The sequence below is a fragment of the Hemiscyllium ocellatum genome, chromosome 9 (assembly GCF_020745735.1).
Source record: "Hemiscyllium ocellatum isolate sHemOce1 chromosome 9, sHemOce1.pat.X.cur, whole genome shotgun sequence".
In the NCBI taxonomy this organism is placed as follows: domain Eukaryota; kingdom Metazoa; phylum Chordata; class Chondrichthyes; order Orectolobiformes; family Hemiscylliidae; genus Hemiscyllium; species Hemiscyllium ocellatum.
Window position 1 is genome coordinate 50,167,447 of NC_083409.1, and position 18,432 is coordinate 50,185,878.

The 18,432-nt window shown below is 42.2% G+C and overlaps 1 protein-coding gene across 1 annotated transcript in view; it reads right to left on the reverse strand.

Annotated features, from left to right (window-relative positions):
• Positions 1-18,432, reverse strand: part of LOC132818505 (axonemal dynein light chain domain-containing protein 1-like) — an 83,008-nt gene that overhangs the window by 46,661 nt on the left and 17,915 nt on the right. Inside the window, exon 6 of the mRNA XM_060829565.1 lies at positions 4,434-4,624. Within this exon, the coding sequence (XP_060685548.1) occupies positions 4,434-4,624 (191 nt within the window). The remainder of the gene's footprint in view (positions 1-4,433; positions 4,625-18,432) is intronic.

Genomic DNA, 18,432 nt, shown 5'->3' on the forward strand with positions numbered 1-18,432 from the left:
AGTTGGGAATATGGGATGGCATTTTTACAGGGGGCAGGGTGGGAGGAGGTGTAGTCTAGGGAGCTGTGGGAGTCAGTCGGTTTATAGTAGGTGTCTGTGTTGATTCGGTCGCCCGAGATAGAAATGAAAAGGTCTAGGAAGGGGAGGGAGGAGTCTGAGACGGTCCAGGTGAATTTGAGGTCGGGGTGGAAGGTGTTGGTAAAGTGGATGAACTGTTCAACCTCCTCGTGGGAGCACGAGGCAGCGCCGATACAGTCATCGATGTAGCGGAGGAAAAGGTGGGGTGTAGTGCCAGTGTAGTTGCGGAAGATGGGGCCCATGCGGGTGCCCATGGCAACTCCTTTAGTTTAGAGGAAGTGCACCCGCATGGGCCCCAGCTATGCCTGTCTCTTCGTAGGATATGTGGAACAGTCCATCTTCTGCAACTACACTGGCACTACACCCCACCTTTTCCTCCGCTACATCGATGACTGTATCGGCGCTGCCTCGTGCTCCCACGAGGAGGTTGAACAGTTCATCCACTTTACCAACACCTTCCACCCCGACCTCAAATTCACCTGGACCGTCTCAGACTCCTCCCTCCCCTTCCTAGACCTTTCCATTTCTATCTCGGTCGACCGAATCAACACAGACATCTACTATAAACCGACTGACTCCCACAGCTCCCTAGACTACACCTCCTCCCACCCTGCCCCCTGTAAAAACGCCATCCCATATTCCCAACTCCTTCGTCTCCGCCGCATCTGCTCCCAGGAGGACCAGTTCCAATACCGTACAGCCCAGATGGTCTCCTTCTTCAAAGACCGCAGATTCCCCCCAGACATGATCGACGATGCTCTCCACCGCATCTCCTCCACTTCCCGCTCCTCCGCCCTTGAGCCCCACCCCTCCAACCGCCACCAGGACAGAACCCCACTGGTTCTCACCTACCACCCCACCAACCTCCGTATACAGCATATCATCCGCCGTCATTTCCGCCACCTCCAAAAGGACCCCACCACCAGGGATATATTTCCCTCCCCTCCCCTATCAGCATTCCGAAAAGACCACTCCCTCCATGACTCCCTCGTCAGGTCCACACCCCCCACCAACCCAACCTCCACTCCCGGCACCTTCCCCTGCAACCGCAAGAAATGCAAAACTTGCGCCCACACCTCCTCCCTTACCTCTCTCCAAGACCCCAAGGGATCCTTCTATATCCACCACAAATTCACCTGCACCTCCACACACATCATCTATTGCATCCACTGCACCCGATGTGGCCTCCTCTATATTGGGGAGACTGGCCGCCTACTTGCGGAACGCTTCAGGGAACACCTCTGGGACGCCCAGACCAACCAACCCAACCACCCCGTGGCTCAACACTTTAACTCTCCCTCCCATTCCACCGAGGACATTCAGGTCCTTGGACTCCTCCATCGCCAGAACATAACAACACGACGTTTGGAGGAAGAGCGCCTCATCTTCTGCCTGGGAACCCTCCAACCACAAGGGATGAACTCAGATTTCTCTAGTTTCCTCATTTCCCCTCCCCCCACCTTGTCTCAGTCGATTCCCTCGAACTCAGCACCGCCCTCCTAACCTGCAATCATCTTCCTGACCTCTCTGCCCCCACCCCACTCCGGCCTATCACCCTCACCTTGACCTCCTTCCACCTATCACATCTCCATCGCCCCTCCCCCAAGTCCCTCCTCCCTACCTTTTATCTTTGCCTGCTGGACACACTTTCCTCATTCCTGATGAAGGGCTTATGCCCGAAACATCAAATTTCCTGTTCCTTGGATGCTGCCTGACCTGCTGCGCTTTAACCAGCAACACATTTTCAGCTTGTCCAATAGACAGCCCATAGGCAACAATGGGGACCTATGTGGTCTGCCAATTGTTACTTCAAAATATAGACAAGTGCAACTAGAAGATTTAGAAAGGAGCTGCTACTATAATCAGAGGCCAATTCATTCTCACATTTCCTTCTGATATAGATTTATCAGTGAACCTCAGAAACACGTGATACATGAGATAGATTACTTACAGTGTGGAAACAGGCCCTTCGGCCCAACAAGTCCAACCCACCCAGACCCATTCTCCTACATTTATCCCTTCACCTAACACTACGGGCAATTTAGCATGGCCAATTCACTTAACCTGCACATTTTTGGATTGTAGGAGGAAACCGGAGCACCCGGAGGAAACCCACACAGGCACGGGGAGAATGTACAAACTCCACACAGACTGTTGCCTGAGGTGGGAATTGAACCTGGGTCTCTGGCTCTGTGAGGCAGCAGGACTAACTACTGTGCCACCGTGCCACCCGTATGGAGGAGAAAACAGTCTGTAATTGGAAGGGCAGTGGGCAGCATAATGTGAATGATCAAACTTAGCCCCAAGGCCTGGAACTAAAATGGTGAGTCTGTCTGCAGAATGAGGACTCGGAAGGTTACAAGGAGACACAAGTTTGATATGAGTGGAATAATAGCTGGGTCACTGTGGCTGGGGACTGAGAGCAGAGTGAACTATTGTGAAGGAGGGTTTGGGAGTGAGCAAGAGAGGATAAGCATCAACTAAGGGGTCAAGGTTATTGTACATCTTCATACATAGATGAAAAAAAATTGGACTGGGTGTTGCTTAATTTCAGAAAGCAGGATCTCACAGACGTTTAACCACTTGGTAGCTCCAGGCAAAGAATCTGTGTGGTGGCTGTCAGACAGTGATTTGGGGTGCTTTCAGTGGGTGTGGGGGAGGTAGTGAGTGAGCACAGATGCAACAGTGAGTGGAGGTATGGGTTAGTGAGTGATGGGAGGGAGTGGAGGCGGCAGTGAGTCATAGGAGGCAGTGATTGGGGAGGGGAGGAGACATGGAGTGATTGGGAAGTGAGTTATATGGAGGGAAGAGTGAATGGCTGAGGATTGAAAGATTATAGGAGGGTGAATGAGCGATGAGACTGAGTGGTGGGGATTGAGTGAGTGAGTGAGTGAGTGAGCCTTTGATCTCGTTGATATCATGCTTGTTTAAATGTTGCTATGGTGTTAAGAATAGTCACTTGCAAATCACATGTAGAATTTAGTTCTTTTGTCCATGTTTGGACCAAGGCTGCAAGACATTGGAAACAAATGGTACTGGCAAAAACCAAACTGAGCATCGGTAAACAGTTCACTGTGACACAGATGACTTGTGACAGCATGGTCAGTGGTGCCTTTCATCACTTTACTGAAGATCAAGAGTAGCCATGATGTGGAGGTGCCTGTGTTGGACTGGGTTTAACAAGGTAAAAAAAAACACATGACACCAAGTTATAATCCAAAATAGTTTCTTTAAAAATGTAAGTTTTCAGCTTTTTATAGCCGAAGAAGAAGCGGGGCCCTGAAAGCTTGTGTAAAAAGTGAGGTCTGCAGATGCTGGAGATCAGAGCTGAAAATGTGTTGCTGGTTAAAGCGCAGCAGGTCAGGCAGCATCCAAGGAACAGGAAATTCGACGTTTCGGACATTTCTGATGAAGGGCTTATGCCCGAAACATCGAATTTCCTGTTCCTTGGATGCTGCCTGACCTGCTGCGCTTTAACCAGCAACACATTTTCAGCTTAGAAAGCTTGTGTTTTCAAATAAACCCGTTGGTATTGTCTGGTATCATGTGATTTTTGACCTTGATCAAGAGTAGTGGTGAGGAAATAGATGGGTAGATTTATCTTGATTCTTATGTAGACAACATAGTTGATTAATTTCCACAATATTAGGTAGGTTATCCAGTGCTGTAGCTGTACTGCAACAATTTGACTTGGGACATGACCACGTTTGGAGGAACGAATTTGTGGTTTGGAAGCTTGAAAATAATTTCTGATGAACAAGTCGTAAATCAGAATACCAAGTTTTATAGTATCTACACAAAGATACATACAATTGATGTATTGCAACTTGATGTTAGCCCTATTCCAGAGAGGGCATTACTCTACACTCTCGGCTGAAATTCCAATGTAGTACTGGAGTAATGCTGCATTGCCCTAGGTGCATGTTTCAAACCCAGGACCTCTCTGACCTCTCAGACAGATGTAAAATATTCCAACTGGTTATTTTAAGATGAACTAGGAATTCTAGTAGCCTAGTCAACATTGATTTCTCAATCAAAAGTTAAAATCTCATACAATAATTTATTTCATCGATTTGCAGATCTTATTGTTTGTAAATTTGTCGATGTTCTCTAAATTAAAACAGTAACTGAAATCCAAGAATATTTTAATAGCTAAGAATCTATTTGAGTCAATCTGAGGTCATGAAAGATGCTATTAAATACCTGTACTAATTCTTGCTTTTCAAAATATAATAGCACGCATTGTCAAATACCTGTCTATACAGTAAAGTGAGTAAGGGTAGCTTGAAGAAATCTGATTACTTTTGAGTGATTAAGGCCTTCAGCTAATTAACTCAGGGTAAACTTTGACCTACTTGTACATCTGTGTTGATAAGATATTCAGCCGACTAGCTACCATCAGAGCTTTCTCCTCCAGTTTTGCGGGTGAATCCGGATAAGCGAGGTGTTTGAAGTATTTTTTTCTGATATTAGCAATTGGATCGTGCACCATTTGAAGCAATAGGTTTACCAACAGGTGACTCATTGCACTTTGAATGATGACAATCTGGATGGTAAAGAAATGGAATGTCATTAATTTACTTTAAAATTCGCATTTTTTTCCGAATCATAAATGGATTATAATGTTTTGTCACATTTTCCTATCATGCTTTATTCTAATATCTTTGTTACTATTGCTGTTCACACTTTGTAGATTTAAATCATAAGAAAAACACAGAAGAAATATAAACCTGAGCTCCTGTGCAGTCAGATCAATTAATGTTTTCAAGCAAAATAAGCAGGTTCATGCAATTCAATGTTGCAAGCATCCGAGGCTCCTGAATATCCATGCAATAAATTGTGGTCTGGATTTTGTGAGCAATGACATCAGTACTGATCTCAAATAAAATTGTCCATAAAGACATGGTGACGTCTGTGGCAGGAATTTCCCCTTTTCAGACAATAGCTTAAACCAAGTGAAGCTGATTGCCTGATGTGAAACAACAGTGATACCAGCAAGTAAGTAAGTAAGTAATCAATATGAAATTGTTATAAACAAGAAACCAGGAAATAAAAAAAAATAGTTAATCCTTCATTGTAAGTTTCATGAACTGATATAAAGTTATCTCTATATTTAGAATCTAAAATAAAAATAAGCAGACTTCCTTTAAGAATTTTTGAAAAATGTGCATTTTAATTATCATTGTGGAAAATGTTGACATTCCACAAAAATATTAGTTTTTCATGGTCAATAAGAGTGTTGAGCAGTAATTATGAGATTAATATATCAGTAAGAATGCCACATCCATCTCTTTCAACAACGTGTAACTTCACGAAGGGCTTTTGACAGATTAAAAGTGTAGAAATCTAAGTTCTCATCAATGTTTAACTCTAACTGTGGAAATCTCTGCAACATATCCAAAGGAAGAGTACGAATCAATGGCAGCAATCACTTTGTTTCTATGTTATTCTGTACATGTCTAAACTCTGGAAGCTGCTGCCTGATGACTGTAGCAATGACGGTAGATCTGGCTAATTGAATTTAACATACTCGATGATTGATAATCTATTGTGTATTGTATAGTAAAACAATACATCCCCTCGATCCTTTTGAGGAGCTCAGTCTTGTGAGAGCCCTCCATGAATATATTATCAGGCTATTTTCATGTGACTACCACCCATTTGCATTTAAAATAACACGGCTGGTAGTTGTACCAACTTACCGCCGAATTTCTGTCCGTTCTATTTTTCAGACAGACTTCCATCCAGGCAGCTGGGGCTCCTGTGGGAGACAGGCAGGAGGCTTATTAATATATGCTAATTGGGATCAGATGACAAATGAAAGACCCCAGTGCATTGTCCTCTCCTGCCCATGCTACTGCTACTTGGTGCTTCCACTCAACAGCCATTTTTTGTTATGGCAGTACATCAGGAGGAAGTCGTTCTCATTGATAACTGTAAGAGATCTGCTCTCAGGGGCTACTGAATGGAAACAAATTATGACAGGTTGTTTGTGACTCTGTGTTTCAAGAATATCTAAAACGAAATGTATTTGATTTTGTTATCGAGGTAACTACTGCTCTATGTTGTTATAATGTTACACATTATAACTTCCAAATGTTAACCCCCCCCTTTGAAATGCTGCTGTAAGCCTTAACATTTGATTGCACTTCCCGATTTCCCAGCCTCACAGGATTGAGCTTCCTGTTATGAGTGCTTTCCGTGATTGTGGTTCATTGACCCCATCACCATCAAATGGACCAGGTTTCTTATCACTGCCCCAAACAGCCACTGCATGTGGTTACATGAGAGGCATCCCATTTTTAAACTGGATGGTGTGGGGATGTGAAAAGGTTAGACAGTCCTTCAATCGAGTTGCTCTGATTTACTATAGTTTTACTATGATATAATCAAAGAACTTTTTAGAAAGTACAACAGAAATAACATGACAGAAAAGCAGAAGCAATATAAACCTGAACTCCTGTGCAGTCAGATCATCAAATGTTTTCAAGAAAAACAAGCACTTCAATGTTGTGAACATCAGAGGCTCCTGAATATCCATGCAAAAAATTGTGGTATGCATTTTGTGAGCAATGACATCAGTACTGATCTCAATAAAATTGCCCATAAACACAGAAAATATCAATATTATCAGGGATAGCAATTTATAGTAACTTAAGTAGTGTTGTCACATAGAGAATAGAATCACAACGTTTAATAACTCTAAGGAGGTCAACTGATCCATTCTACCTGTGCTAGTTCTCAGAGCTGTTCATTAAATTACATCCCTTGCCCTTTTCTTGTCCTTTTATTAATTCTACTTTCAATATTTCACAACTTTCAGTTAAAATCTATGATGGATTTGTCCATCATTTCTATGTCATTGGAAACCATAGATAGTACAACATAAACAGCAGTGGCACGGTGACACAGCAGTTAGCACTGCTGCCTCACAGCGCCAGAGACCTGGGTTCAATTCCAGCCTCAGACAACTGTCTGTGTAGAGTTTGCACATTCTCCCCGTTTCTGCGTGGGTTTCCTCCAGATGCTCCAGTTTCCTCCCACAGTCCAAAGACCTGTAGGTTATGTGAACTGGCCATGCTAAATTGCCCGTAGTGTTAGGTGAAGGGGTAAATGTAGGGGAATGGGTCTGGGTGGGTTGCTCTTCAGAGGGTTGGTATGGGCTTATTGGGCCAAAGGGCCTGTTTCCACACTGTAAGTAATCTAATCTAAAGGTCATTTAGCCAAACCAGTCTCTTGGTCTTTAATGTGAGCAGTGTTTGTAACACTTAAGTATACCAAGCATCCTTAACTCTTATTTCTTTTCTCTTCAACAACCAATCTAACCTTTCTTAAATGTGCACAGATCATACTAATCAATCATTCAATACTTTATACAATGTACAGCATTTGCATGAAAAAAAACTCAGGTTTTAAATACATTACCAGTGACATGGATTCACGGTGATTACAGAAGTCAAACCACAAATGTTGTTGGGAATGTTAGCAATATTTTCCCCAAAATACACCTTTTCCAACCCCTGATCCCTGACAACATCCCCACAACCAGCAGCACTCAACTCAACACAATTCTAACACCACCTCACAACCCTAAACCTGGATGCAATGTCCCCTACTGCTGGTCTGAATGCTCAGGTTGGAACTAACCTCCTAGTTGCTGGGCCAACACACACCCAACTTGTCGGATATAACATCCCACAGAACATAATAACCCCTCTTCCGCTGACCTGACAACCCCTTCTCCTCCCTGGACCCAATAACCCACTCTCCCCATTGGCCCAACAGAGGACCCAACACAGCTCTCTCTCCTAGAGGACCTGACAGGCCCTCTTCCAGTCGGGCACAATAGGTGAACTTACATGTTGAACCCAGGACACCCCTCTCCCCCTCACACCAGACTGCCCACTTTCCCTGCCAGAGATCCCAGGCTAGCCGAGTCTGGTGGCATAATCTCTTTTGGAGGTTTATTGGGAAAATTTCCCTCATTTCAATCTACCTAAACCTGCATATCCCTTTGGGAGAATCAGGGAGTGAAGTTGCCTTTCTGGCCTCTTCACTGTGATAATGATGGGCGGCACGGTGGCACAGTGGTTAGCACTGCTGCCTCACAGCGCCTGAGACCCGGGTTCAATTCCCGACTCAGGCAACTGACTGTGTGGAGTTCTCCCCGTGTCTGCGTGGGTTTCCTCCGGGTGCTCCGGTTTCCTCCCACAGTCCAAAGATGTGCGGGTCAGGTGAATTGGCCATGCTAAATTGCCCGTAGTGTTAGGTAAGGGGTAAATGTAGGGGTATGGGTGGGTTGCGCTTCGGTGGGTCGGTGTGGACTTGTTGGGCCAAAGGGCCTGTTTCCACACTGTAAGTAATCTAATCTAAACCACACAGTGTGAGGGTATTCCTGGCATACTGCATCTGACTGGATGCAACTGGGCATTAAACATGTGGTCAGTTGCAAGAATGCCAGAGCTTCAACAGTGGCAAGCACCTCCACGTCTCCATGAAAAGGTATTGTAAATTTAAAATATATGTTAATGATATAGAAGATGGTATCAGCAATAACATTAGCAAATTTGCTGATGATACAAAGCTGGGTGGCAGGGTAAATGTGATGAGGATGTTAGAAGATTACAGGGTGACCTGGACAAGTTAGGTGAGTGGGCAGATGCATGGCAGATGCAGTTTAATGTGGATAAATGTATAGTTATCCACTTTGGTGGCAAGAACAGAAAGGCAGATTACTACCTCAATGGAATTAATTTAGGTAAAGGGGCAGTACAGAGAGATCTGGGTGTTCTTGTACACCAGTCAATGAAGGCAAGCATGCAGGTACAGCAGGTAGTGAAGAAGGCTAATAGCATGCTGGCCTTCATAACAAGAGGGATTGAATACAGAAGCAAAGAGGTGCTTCTGCAGTTGTACAGGGCCCTGGTGAGACCACACCTGGATTACTGTGTGCAATTCTGGTCTCCAAATTTGAGGAAAGACATTCTGGCTATTGAGGGAGTGCAGCGTAGGGTCACGAGGTCAATTCCTGGAATGGCAGGGTTACCTTACACTGAAAGACTGAAGCGACTGGGCTTGTATACCCTTGAGTTTAGAAGACTGAGAGGGGATATGATTGAGACATATAAGATTATTAAAGGATTGGACACTCTGGCAGCAGGAGACATGTTTCCGCTGATGGGTGAGTGCTGAACCAGAGGACACAGCTTAAAAATACAGGGTAGACCATTTAGGACAGAGATGAAGAGAAACTTCTTCACCCAGAGAGTGGTGGCTGTGTAGAATGCTCTGCCCCAGAGGGCAGTGGAGGCCCAGTCTCTGGATTCATTTAAGAAAGAGTTGGATAGAGCTCTCAAAGATAGTGGAATCAAGGGTTATGGAGACAAGGCAGGAAGAGGATACTAATTAGAAATGATCAGCCATGATCATATTGAATGGTGGTGCAGGCTCGAAGGGCTGAATGGCCTACTCCTGCACCTATTGTCTAATAAGGTGAAGAGCAAACAATTAGAGTCATAAAGTCATAGAGATGCACAACACCTAGAGATGGCCCAACTTGTCCATGCTGACCACATATCCTAAATGAATCTAGTCCCATTTGCCAGCACTTGGCCTATATATCCCTCTCAACCTTCCTATTCATATACCCATCCAGATGTTTTTTGAATGTTGTAATCATACCAGCCTCCAGCACTTCCTCTGGCAGCTCATTCCATTCATACACCACCCGAGACTAATAGGTAATTGTTAACAGTTGACTCTTACTTTTTACATACCCAACCAGTTCCACTTATCTGCAGTAACCTTCCCCAACTACTCAAACAAGTAGAAATGTAAACAGTAACAGTGTAAATAGTATTTATGGGAGTAATTTCTTTTCAAAAAATTCAGCATCACCTTCGCAATCCTTAATTTTTTTAATAGTCTTCAGCCCATAAATAAAATTACGGAAAAATGAAAGGATATGGTCTTTACACTGGCACTGACAATCTCAAACAACAGAGAATCTAAATATTGGCCTTTGGTGTTCAATGGCATTACCACTGCTGAATCTTCCTCTATTAACGTTTTGGGAAGAAATCATTGATCTGAAACTGAATGGAACCAGCTACTTAAAAACAGCAGTTACAAAAGCAGATCAGAGGCTAAGATGTTCTGCAGCTAGTAACTAGACACTGATTTCCCAGAGTCTGTCCACCATCGGCAAGGTACAAGTCAGGAGTCTGATGGAATACTCTCCAGTGTAAAGACCATATCCTTTCAGTTTTCCGTAATTTTGTTTGTGGGCTGCAGACTATTATAAAAATTAAGGATTATAGAAGGTGTTGCTGAATTTTTTTTAAAACAAATTACTCCCGTAAGTACTATTTACACTGCTACTGTTTACACTTCTACTTGTTTGAGTAGTTGGGGAAGGTTACTTCAGAAAAGTGGAACCAGGTGGGTATGTACAAAGTAAGTGCTGGTTGAGTGCAGCTCCTAGAATACTGAAGAAATTCAACACCATCTAGGACAAAAATGAACCCGTTTGACCAAAGTAACATTTGCCACATTCAATATTTACACCCTTCACCACTATGGTTCTGTAAGATTACATTAATCAACCAAAGCTCCTTACATGACCTCTGATACCTAGAAGGACAAGGGCAGCAGATGAATGGGAACATCACCACATACAAGTTCCTTTACAATTTACACACCATCCTGACTTGGAATTATATCCTCATTCCTTAACTATGACTGAGCCAATACCCAGAACTCCCTTCTTAATAGCACTGTGGTTGTCCCTAAACTGCAAGGAGTGGGAGGCTCTACAGTTCACCACTTTTTTTAGTCAAGATGAGAGTAGTGCTGGAAAAGCACAACAGGTCAGGCAACATCCGAGGAGCAGGAAAATCGACATTTTAGGCAAAAGCCCAACTTCAGGGCTTTTGCCAGAACCGTCGTTTTTCCTGCTCCGTGGATGCTGCCTGACCTGCTGTGTTTTTCTAGCAATACTCTAATCTTGACTTTAATCTGCAGCATCTGCAGAATCCACTTTCGCTTAGTTGATTTTAACCACTTTTTTTTAGGCAAGTTGGGATGCACCGTAAATGCTGACCTAACCAGTGATATCCACATCCCATGAATTAATTTTTTAAATTGCTGAATAAAGACAGACAAAATTCAAACTGAAGATAAATACAAATGCTGTGTACCAAGAAGACAAAGGAGACATGGGCAAGAACAGACATGAAAAGGTCCCATAGGTAAACAGAAATAACAAAACTAATTTATTGAGAAATATAAAAATAATAACAACTTCTCCTAAAAATGCATAAAAACTAACAGAAAGATCAGGATGGGGAAGGATCTCTGAGCAATAAACATAGAAATGAGGAGGAATAGGCCATTCAGCACTTCAAGCACTTGCCTTCTCCAGTTTCCTCATTCCCCCTCCCCCCACCTTGTCTCAGTCAGTTCCCTCAACTCAGCACCGCCCTCCTAACCTGCAATCTTCTTCCTGACCTCTTCGCCCCCACCCCACTCCGGCCTATCACCATCACCTTGACCTCCTTCCACCTATCACATCTCCATCGCCCCTCCCCTAAGTCCCTCCTCCCTACCTTTTATCTTAGCATGCTTGGCACACTCTCCTCATTCCTGATGAAGGGCTTATGCCCGAAACGTCGAATTTCCTGTTCCTTGGATGCTGCCTGACCTGCTGTGCTTTAACCAGCAACACATTTTCAGCAGCATTCAGCACTTCAGCCTGCTTCATCATTTAATCTGATCATGGCTGATCCTCTACTTCATTATCATATTCCATCTTTCTAATCATACCTCTTGATGCTTTTAAAATCTAAAAACACTTTCTCTTTCTTGATTATATTCAATGAAATGGTCTCTAGAGCCTCAATTCACTATCTTTTGAAGGAAAAATTCATCCTCTTCTCAGTTCTAAATGGCTTACCCTGCATCCTGAGATGGTGTCTCCTGGTTCTAGACTCTCTAACCAGTGAAAACACCTTCCCAGCATCTAGTCTGTCCCTGGTCTCATCCTTCTAAAGTCTGTTGAATACAGGCCCAGTTGAACAAATTTCTCCTCACAGGACAATCCTGCCATCCCCAATATCACCAAGCAAAATCTCTGGTACATTTCCTCTATGACAAGTGTATCCTTTCTAAGGTGTGGAGTCCAAAACTGCATGCAATACTCCAGATTTATTCTCAACAAAGACCTGCATAACTACAGCACGATATCCTACATCTGAGATGTGCCTCAGTACTTTGATCTTCATGTTGAAAGACACAAGACTCAAGGGGAAAAAGTGAGGGAGCAATTCAAAATAATAACTTTTGAAAATAATAAATATTAGGAAAACGAACAATGATGAGCTCCCTGGACCAATGGGCTGCATCCTAGGGGAGGTTTGAGCTATACGGAGAGTCTGAATAGGCTGGAGCTATTTTCCCTGAAGCATTGGAGGCCGAGGGATGATATAATAGATGTTTATAAAATCATGAGGGGCATAGATAGGGTAATTAGCTAATGTCTTTTTCGCAGGGTAAGGGAGTCCATAACTAGAGGGCATAGGTTTAAAGTAAGAGGGAAAAAAATTAAAAGGGACCTAAGGGTCAACCTTTTCATGCAGAGGGTGGTGTGTGTATGGAACGAACTGCCAGAGGAAATTGTGGAGGTGGGCACAAGAACAACATTTAAAAGGCATCTGGATAGTACATGAATAGGAAGGGTTTAGAGGGATATGGGCCAAATGTTTGCAAATGAGACTTGATCAGTTTAGGATATCTAAGCAGCATGGATGTGTTGGACCAAGGGTCTGTTTCATGCTGTATAACTCGATGACTCTATAACTGACTGCAGAGATAGTGGATGCATTTGTTGTAACCTTCCAAAACTCTGCAGATTCTTCAAAAGTTCCAGTGAACCATAAAACCACCAATGAAACACCTTTTTTGAGAAAAGGGCCTGAAAGCAGAAAAATATGGGCCAGTTAGCTTATAATCTGTCACGGTGTAAAGTTGAAGATGATACAAAGAGTCTCCAAAATGATATAGATCAATTAAGTGTGAATAGACAACATTTGGCATGTGGATAACAATGTGGAAAAAAACATTTGCCCACTTTGGTAGGAAGAATAGAAAAGCAGAATAATACTTAAATGTAAAGAGACCACAGAATGCTAGAGTAAAGAGTGATCTGGATATACTTGCACATGAATTATTAAAAAAGCATGCATTTGCAGCAACGTATGGCCTTTATTGCAAGAGCGATGGAATACAAAAGAAGGAAATTTTTCTACAACTGCATAGGGAATCTACTCTCCTTACTTAAGTAGGAATTTACTTGCATTGGAAGGAGTTCAAAGTTGTTCACAAGATTTAATCCTGAGATGAAGAGAAAATGCTGAGCAGGTAGAGCCTCTGCTCATTTTTGAAAAATTAGAAGTGATCTTATTAAAACATGCAAGATTCTGCAAGGGTTTGACATTGTACATGATATTAATGTGGTTCACCACTTGTGGAAATCCAGAACCATGAGGTACAGTTTCAGAAAAGGTCTGTAATTTCAGATGCAGATAAGGAGGTCTTTCTTCTTTCAGAAGTCTTAATTCTTAGATTTCTCTACGCTAGACAGTACTGGAGCTTGGGTCATTGGAACCTTTTCACGCAGATGGTGGTACGTGTATGGAATGAGCTGCCAGAGGAAGTGGTGGAGGCTGATACAATTGCAACATTTAAGAAGAATTTGGATGGGTATATGAATAGAAAGGGTTTGGAGGGATATGGACCGGGTGTTGGCAGGTGGGACTAGATTGGGTTGGGATATCTGGTCGGCATGGACAGGTTGGACCAAAGGGTCTGTTTCCATGCTGTACATCTCTATGACTCAATTATTCTATAAGAGCAAGAGGAAAGCCTCAATTTCATGATGAAAGAGGCAGATGAAATGAACATAAGTACGCTTCCTTGAAGGTAGATTCAGAGGCCAAGGGATTCATAAAATTATGATTGGCACCCCATATTCAGGCTCTATTCCCATATTTTGAACTTGCCAGCACTTGTTTCGACAATAAACCTCAGATTGCCATGTCTTGCAGCTCTATTCATTCCTATCTCGAGACATTGCCCTGCAACCTCACCTGAACAGCTAACATTGACACTCAGGCTAATCTTAGTGATATCTTTTCCCATCGCTCAGTCATTCCCCCACAAAAGTGGGCTTTCCACTTTCTACACACGATTTATTTCTACACGAGTATCTCTTGACTTCTTTCCTTGCAGAAAAGAAGGCAGAACCAAAAGTAAGAGACAACCACCCTGACCACTGGGGAGGAGGAGGTCACATAAATGGTGGTGAAGTCCATGCTAATGGCCATTTGGCAAAGGGGAGATGTCCAGGAACATAATAACTTACCATACTGTCACATGGCACAGAACAACTATCAATGGTGATTTACAGTCACTACTAACAGAAATTAAAGCATCTGCACTTTGAACACATTCCGAATTCTAGTTCTAATTCAGGTCTTTCATCGTCTTCATATCATTCAAGAGACTGGCCAAGCCATATTTGCATTAACATTATGGCAGATAAATTTCTGGAGAATTGACAACAAAAATGCAATGCAATTAAACAATTACTTTTGTCCCATCATAGAATTCATAGAAATGATACAACACAGAAGAGAGCTATTTGGCCCATCTTGTCCAGACTGACCTAAAGACACCCAACTGCCCTTTCTAATCCCATCGTCCTGCATGGCATTACAGATTACAGCACTTAAGGTGCAGTTCCAGGTACTTTGCAAAAGAGCTGAGTGTCTCTCCCTCCACCATCAACTCAAGCAGAGAATTCCACCATCCTCTGCATTAAAAAGTTTTTCCTCACGTCTCCTCTAATCCTTCTACCATTTACCTTGAGTCTATGAGACCTGGTTTTGAACCCTCTGAGGAGCGAAACAGGTTCTTCCTATCTACTCTGTCTCTACCCCTCACAGTTTTGTATACTTCAATCATGTCACCCCTCAGCCTTCTCTGTTTCAAGGTAAAGAACTCCAATTTTTCTGCAATGTGGTGAGCACAATTGCACACAATACTCCAGTTGTGGCCCCACCAGTATCTTGTACAGTTTTAGCATTATATCCCTACTTTTGTACTTCATACCTCTGCCAATGAAGGAGAGCATTCCACATGCCTTGTTGATAACCTTACCTACCTGCATTGCTTCCCCTGAGGACCTGTGTACTTGTACAGCAAGATCTCTTCCTTCATCTACCTCTCTCAATACATTCCTGTATATTGTGTATTTCTTTTTACTGTTTGACCTTCTAAAATGCACTACCTCACACTTATTTGTCACACCATCATCTCAGAAGAAGACACAAAAGGGAGCCACGAAAGGATAAAAAAGTAAGGGTTTCTTGAGAAGGAAGAATTGAAGAAAATTAGCATCAGCAGAAAGAAAAAGAGTTGGAAAAATTAAAGAACTAAATGCTGATAAATCTCCAGGACCTAAAAAGCTACATTGCAGGGTACTAAAGGAGGTGGTCATTGGAAATAGTGGATGCATTGTTTGTTATCTTCCAAAATTCTGCATGTTCTGGAACAGTTCCAACAGATTGGAGGGTGGCAAATATAATAGAACATAAAAAGAAAGGAGAGAGAAAATTGGGAATTACAGTTTGGTTGACCCAAAAACAGTTGAAGGTAAAATGCTGGATTCCAACAGAAAGCATGTGATACTTCAAAGTAAAAACAGTATTACACAAAGTCAGTGCGCATTTACAAAACGGAAACTGTGTTTGGCTAATCAACCCGAACCTTTTGAGGACATAACTGGTAGAATAGATGAGGGACAGCTAGTAAAGATAATGTATTTGGATTTTCAGAAAGATTTTAATAAAATCTCATGTAAGAAGTTAATTTGTATAATCAAAGCAGATGGGATTGATGGTAATTTACTCTTAAGAATTGAGAATTGGTGATCAGACAAGAATAGAGAATAAGAATAAGTAGGTTATTTTCAGAGTGAAAGGTGGCTTACCACAGGGATCAGTGCTTGTGCTCCAACTATTAACAATATATATTGACTTGGATTAGGGAAGCAAATGTAATAATTCCATATTTGTTAACAATACAAAATGAGGTGTGAGTGATGAGAAGGACATAAAGAGGTTTTAGAGCAATTTAGACAAGTTGAGTGACAAATTTGTGGGAGATGCAGTATAATGCGGATAAATGTGGAATTGTCCACTTCCCTAAGAAAAACAGAATGGTGATAGCTTAGGAAATGTTGGTGTACAAAGGGTCCTGGGTGTCATTACAGACAAGTCATTTAAAGAAAGCATGCAGATGCAGCAAAGAGTTAGGAAATAAATGGTATGTTGGTTTTCCTTGCAAGATGGTTTGAGTATAGGAGCAAGGAAGTTTTCCAGCAGCTGTACAGGGCTTTGGTGAAAACACATCTAGAGCACTGTGTGCAGTTTTGATCTACCTACTTAAGAAAGTATATATTTGTCATAGACGGAGTCCAGTTAATATTCACCAGACTGATTCTTGCAATGGCAAGTTTGTCATAGGAGAAGAGATTGCATTACTTGGGCCTGTATTCACTGAAGTTTAGTAGAATGGGAAAGAATCTCTTCCCATCTTCCATATTTTATATGTTTTAATAAAGGACTGGACAAATTGGACAAAGATGAAATGAGAAAAAATGTATTCACTCAAAGAGTAAGGAGGCCAGTCACTGAATATATAACAGATCGAAGCCTTGATCATGTTGAATGCTGGAGTTGGTCAATGCGCCAAATGGCTAACATCTGTTCCTACTTTCTAATTTTCTGTTTTGTTGAAAAGTAAAGAATTATTTCAAGTTTTTATGGAATCTTAGACCACACCTAGAGAATTGCGAAGAGTTTTCGTATATTGTATAAAAGATCCAGATGCAGTAGAAGTTGTCAAAAATATTTACTAGAATGACACCAAAACTGAGAAGTTAAACCTATCAGAAAAGTTTCAACTGGCTGGGACTTATTTGCTCTAAATTGGATTGAGGTGTTTAAGATTAAAAGAGGATATAAATTTAAAGTACGAAAATTACCACTTAAGGGGGAATCAGAATCTAGACAAAAAGGCATTAATGAATAACTAATAATTAATTAATAAATAATAAATCTGATATCTTTTTTGTTTCTAGATTTTAAATGCATTTAAAGTTGTCAATATACTACAGTGAATTCTAAATTCCAATCCTATGGTTTACAAAGCTTGCTTGTTTGTGCATAGAAACAGTATGTCATTGCAGGTCAATTGGTTGGTGCTAATTTACTGGAAGAGTTTATCAGTTTCAAACTTGGATGTAAATTCAGGAAATGAATTGCACAAAATATGTCACTGTCAATTCAAGATGCTTGCATCTATACATGGGATATTTGTTTCCATTGCATGAGGAGTTCAGGCTTTTTTTGGATGTTGCCATCCAGATATGGTGAAGGGCCAGATTCAAATTGGTGGAGTTTGGTATATAATGTGAACAGGGCAAAAGTGAGGACTGCAGATGCTGGAGATTAGAGTCAAGAGTGTGGTGTGGGGAAAGCACAGCAAGTCAGGCAGCATCTGAGGAGCAAAAGAATAAACATTTTGGGCAAAAGCATTCCTGATGAAGGGCTTTTGCCTAAAATGTCGATTCCCCTGCTCCTTGGATGCTGCTGACCTGCTGTGCTTTTCTAGCACCATACTCTCAATATAATGCGAACACCCAGTTGCATGTAATTGTCTGAAAAAGCAGTGGTTGTGAAATGCACCAGACTGAAGCCTGAGCGTTTGATGGATTTTTAGAAATAAAGACATAGGATTCAAAAGCCTAAACCCTTGACTCACAGCGCCAGGGACCTGGGTTCAATTATTGCTTCAGACAACTGTCTGTGTGGAGTTTGCACATTCTCCCCTTGTCTATGTGGGTTTCCTCCGGGTGCTCCGGTTTTCTCCCACAGTCCAAAGACGTGCAGGTTAGGTGAATTGGCCGTGCTAAATTATCTGTAGTGTTAGGTGCATTAGTCAGGGGTAAATGTAGGGGAATGGATCTGGGTGAGTTGCTCTTCAGAGGGTCGGTGTGGACTTGTTGGACCGAAGGGCTTGTTTCCACACTGTATGGAATCTAATCTATGTAAAAAAAACAACCCCACTGTGATTACGGCTCCTAATTCTCTACATGAGAAGAAAGAGGTGCAGAAACAGGAGAAACATCACAGCCCATGATTGCTTTCCCTGACAAGAACCTGCTGTCTCCTTTAATTGTAAGACACTTCAAGCTCGGCATAGCACCATAGCCTATCTCCTCAACATTCATGA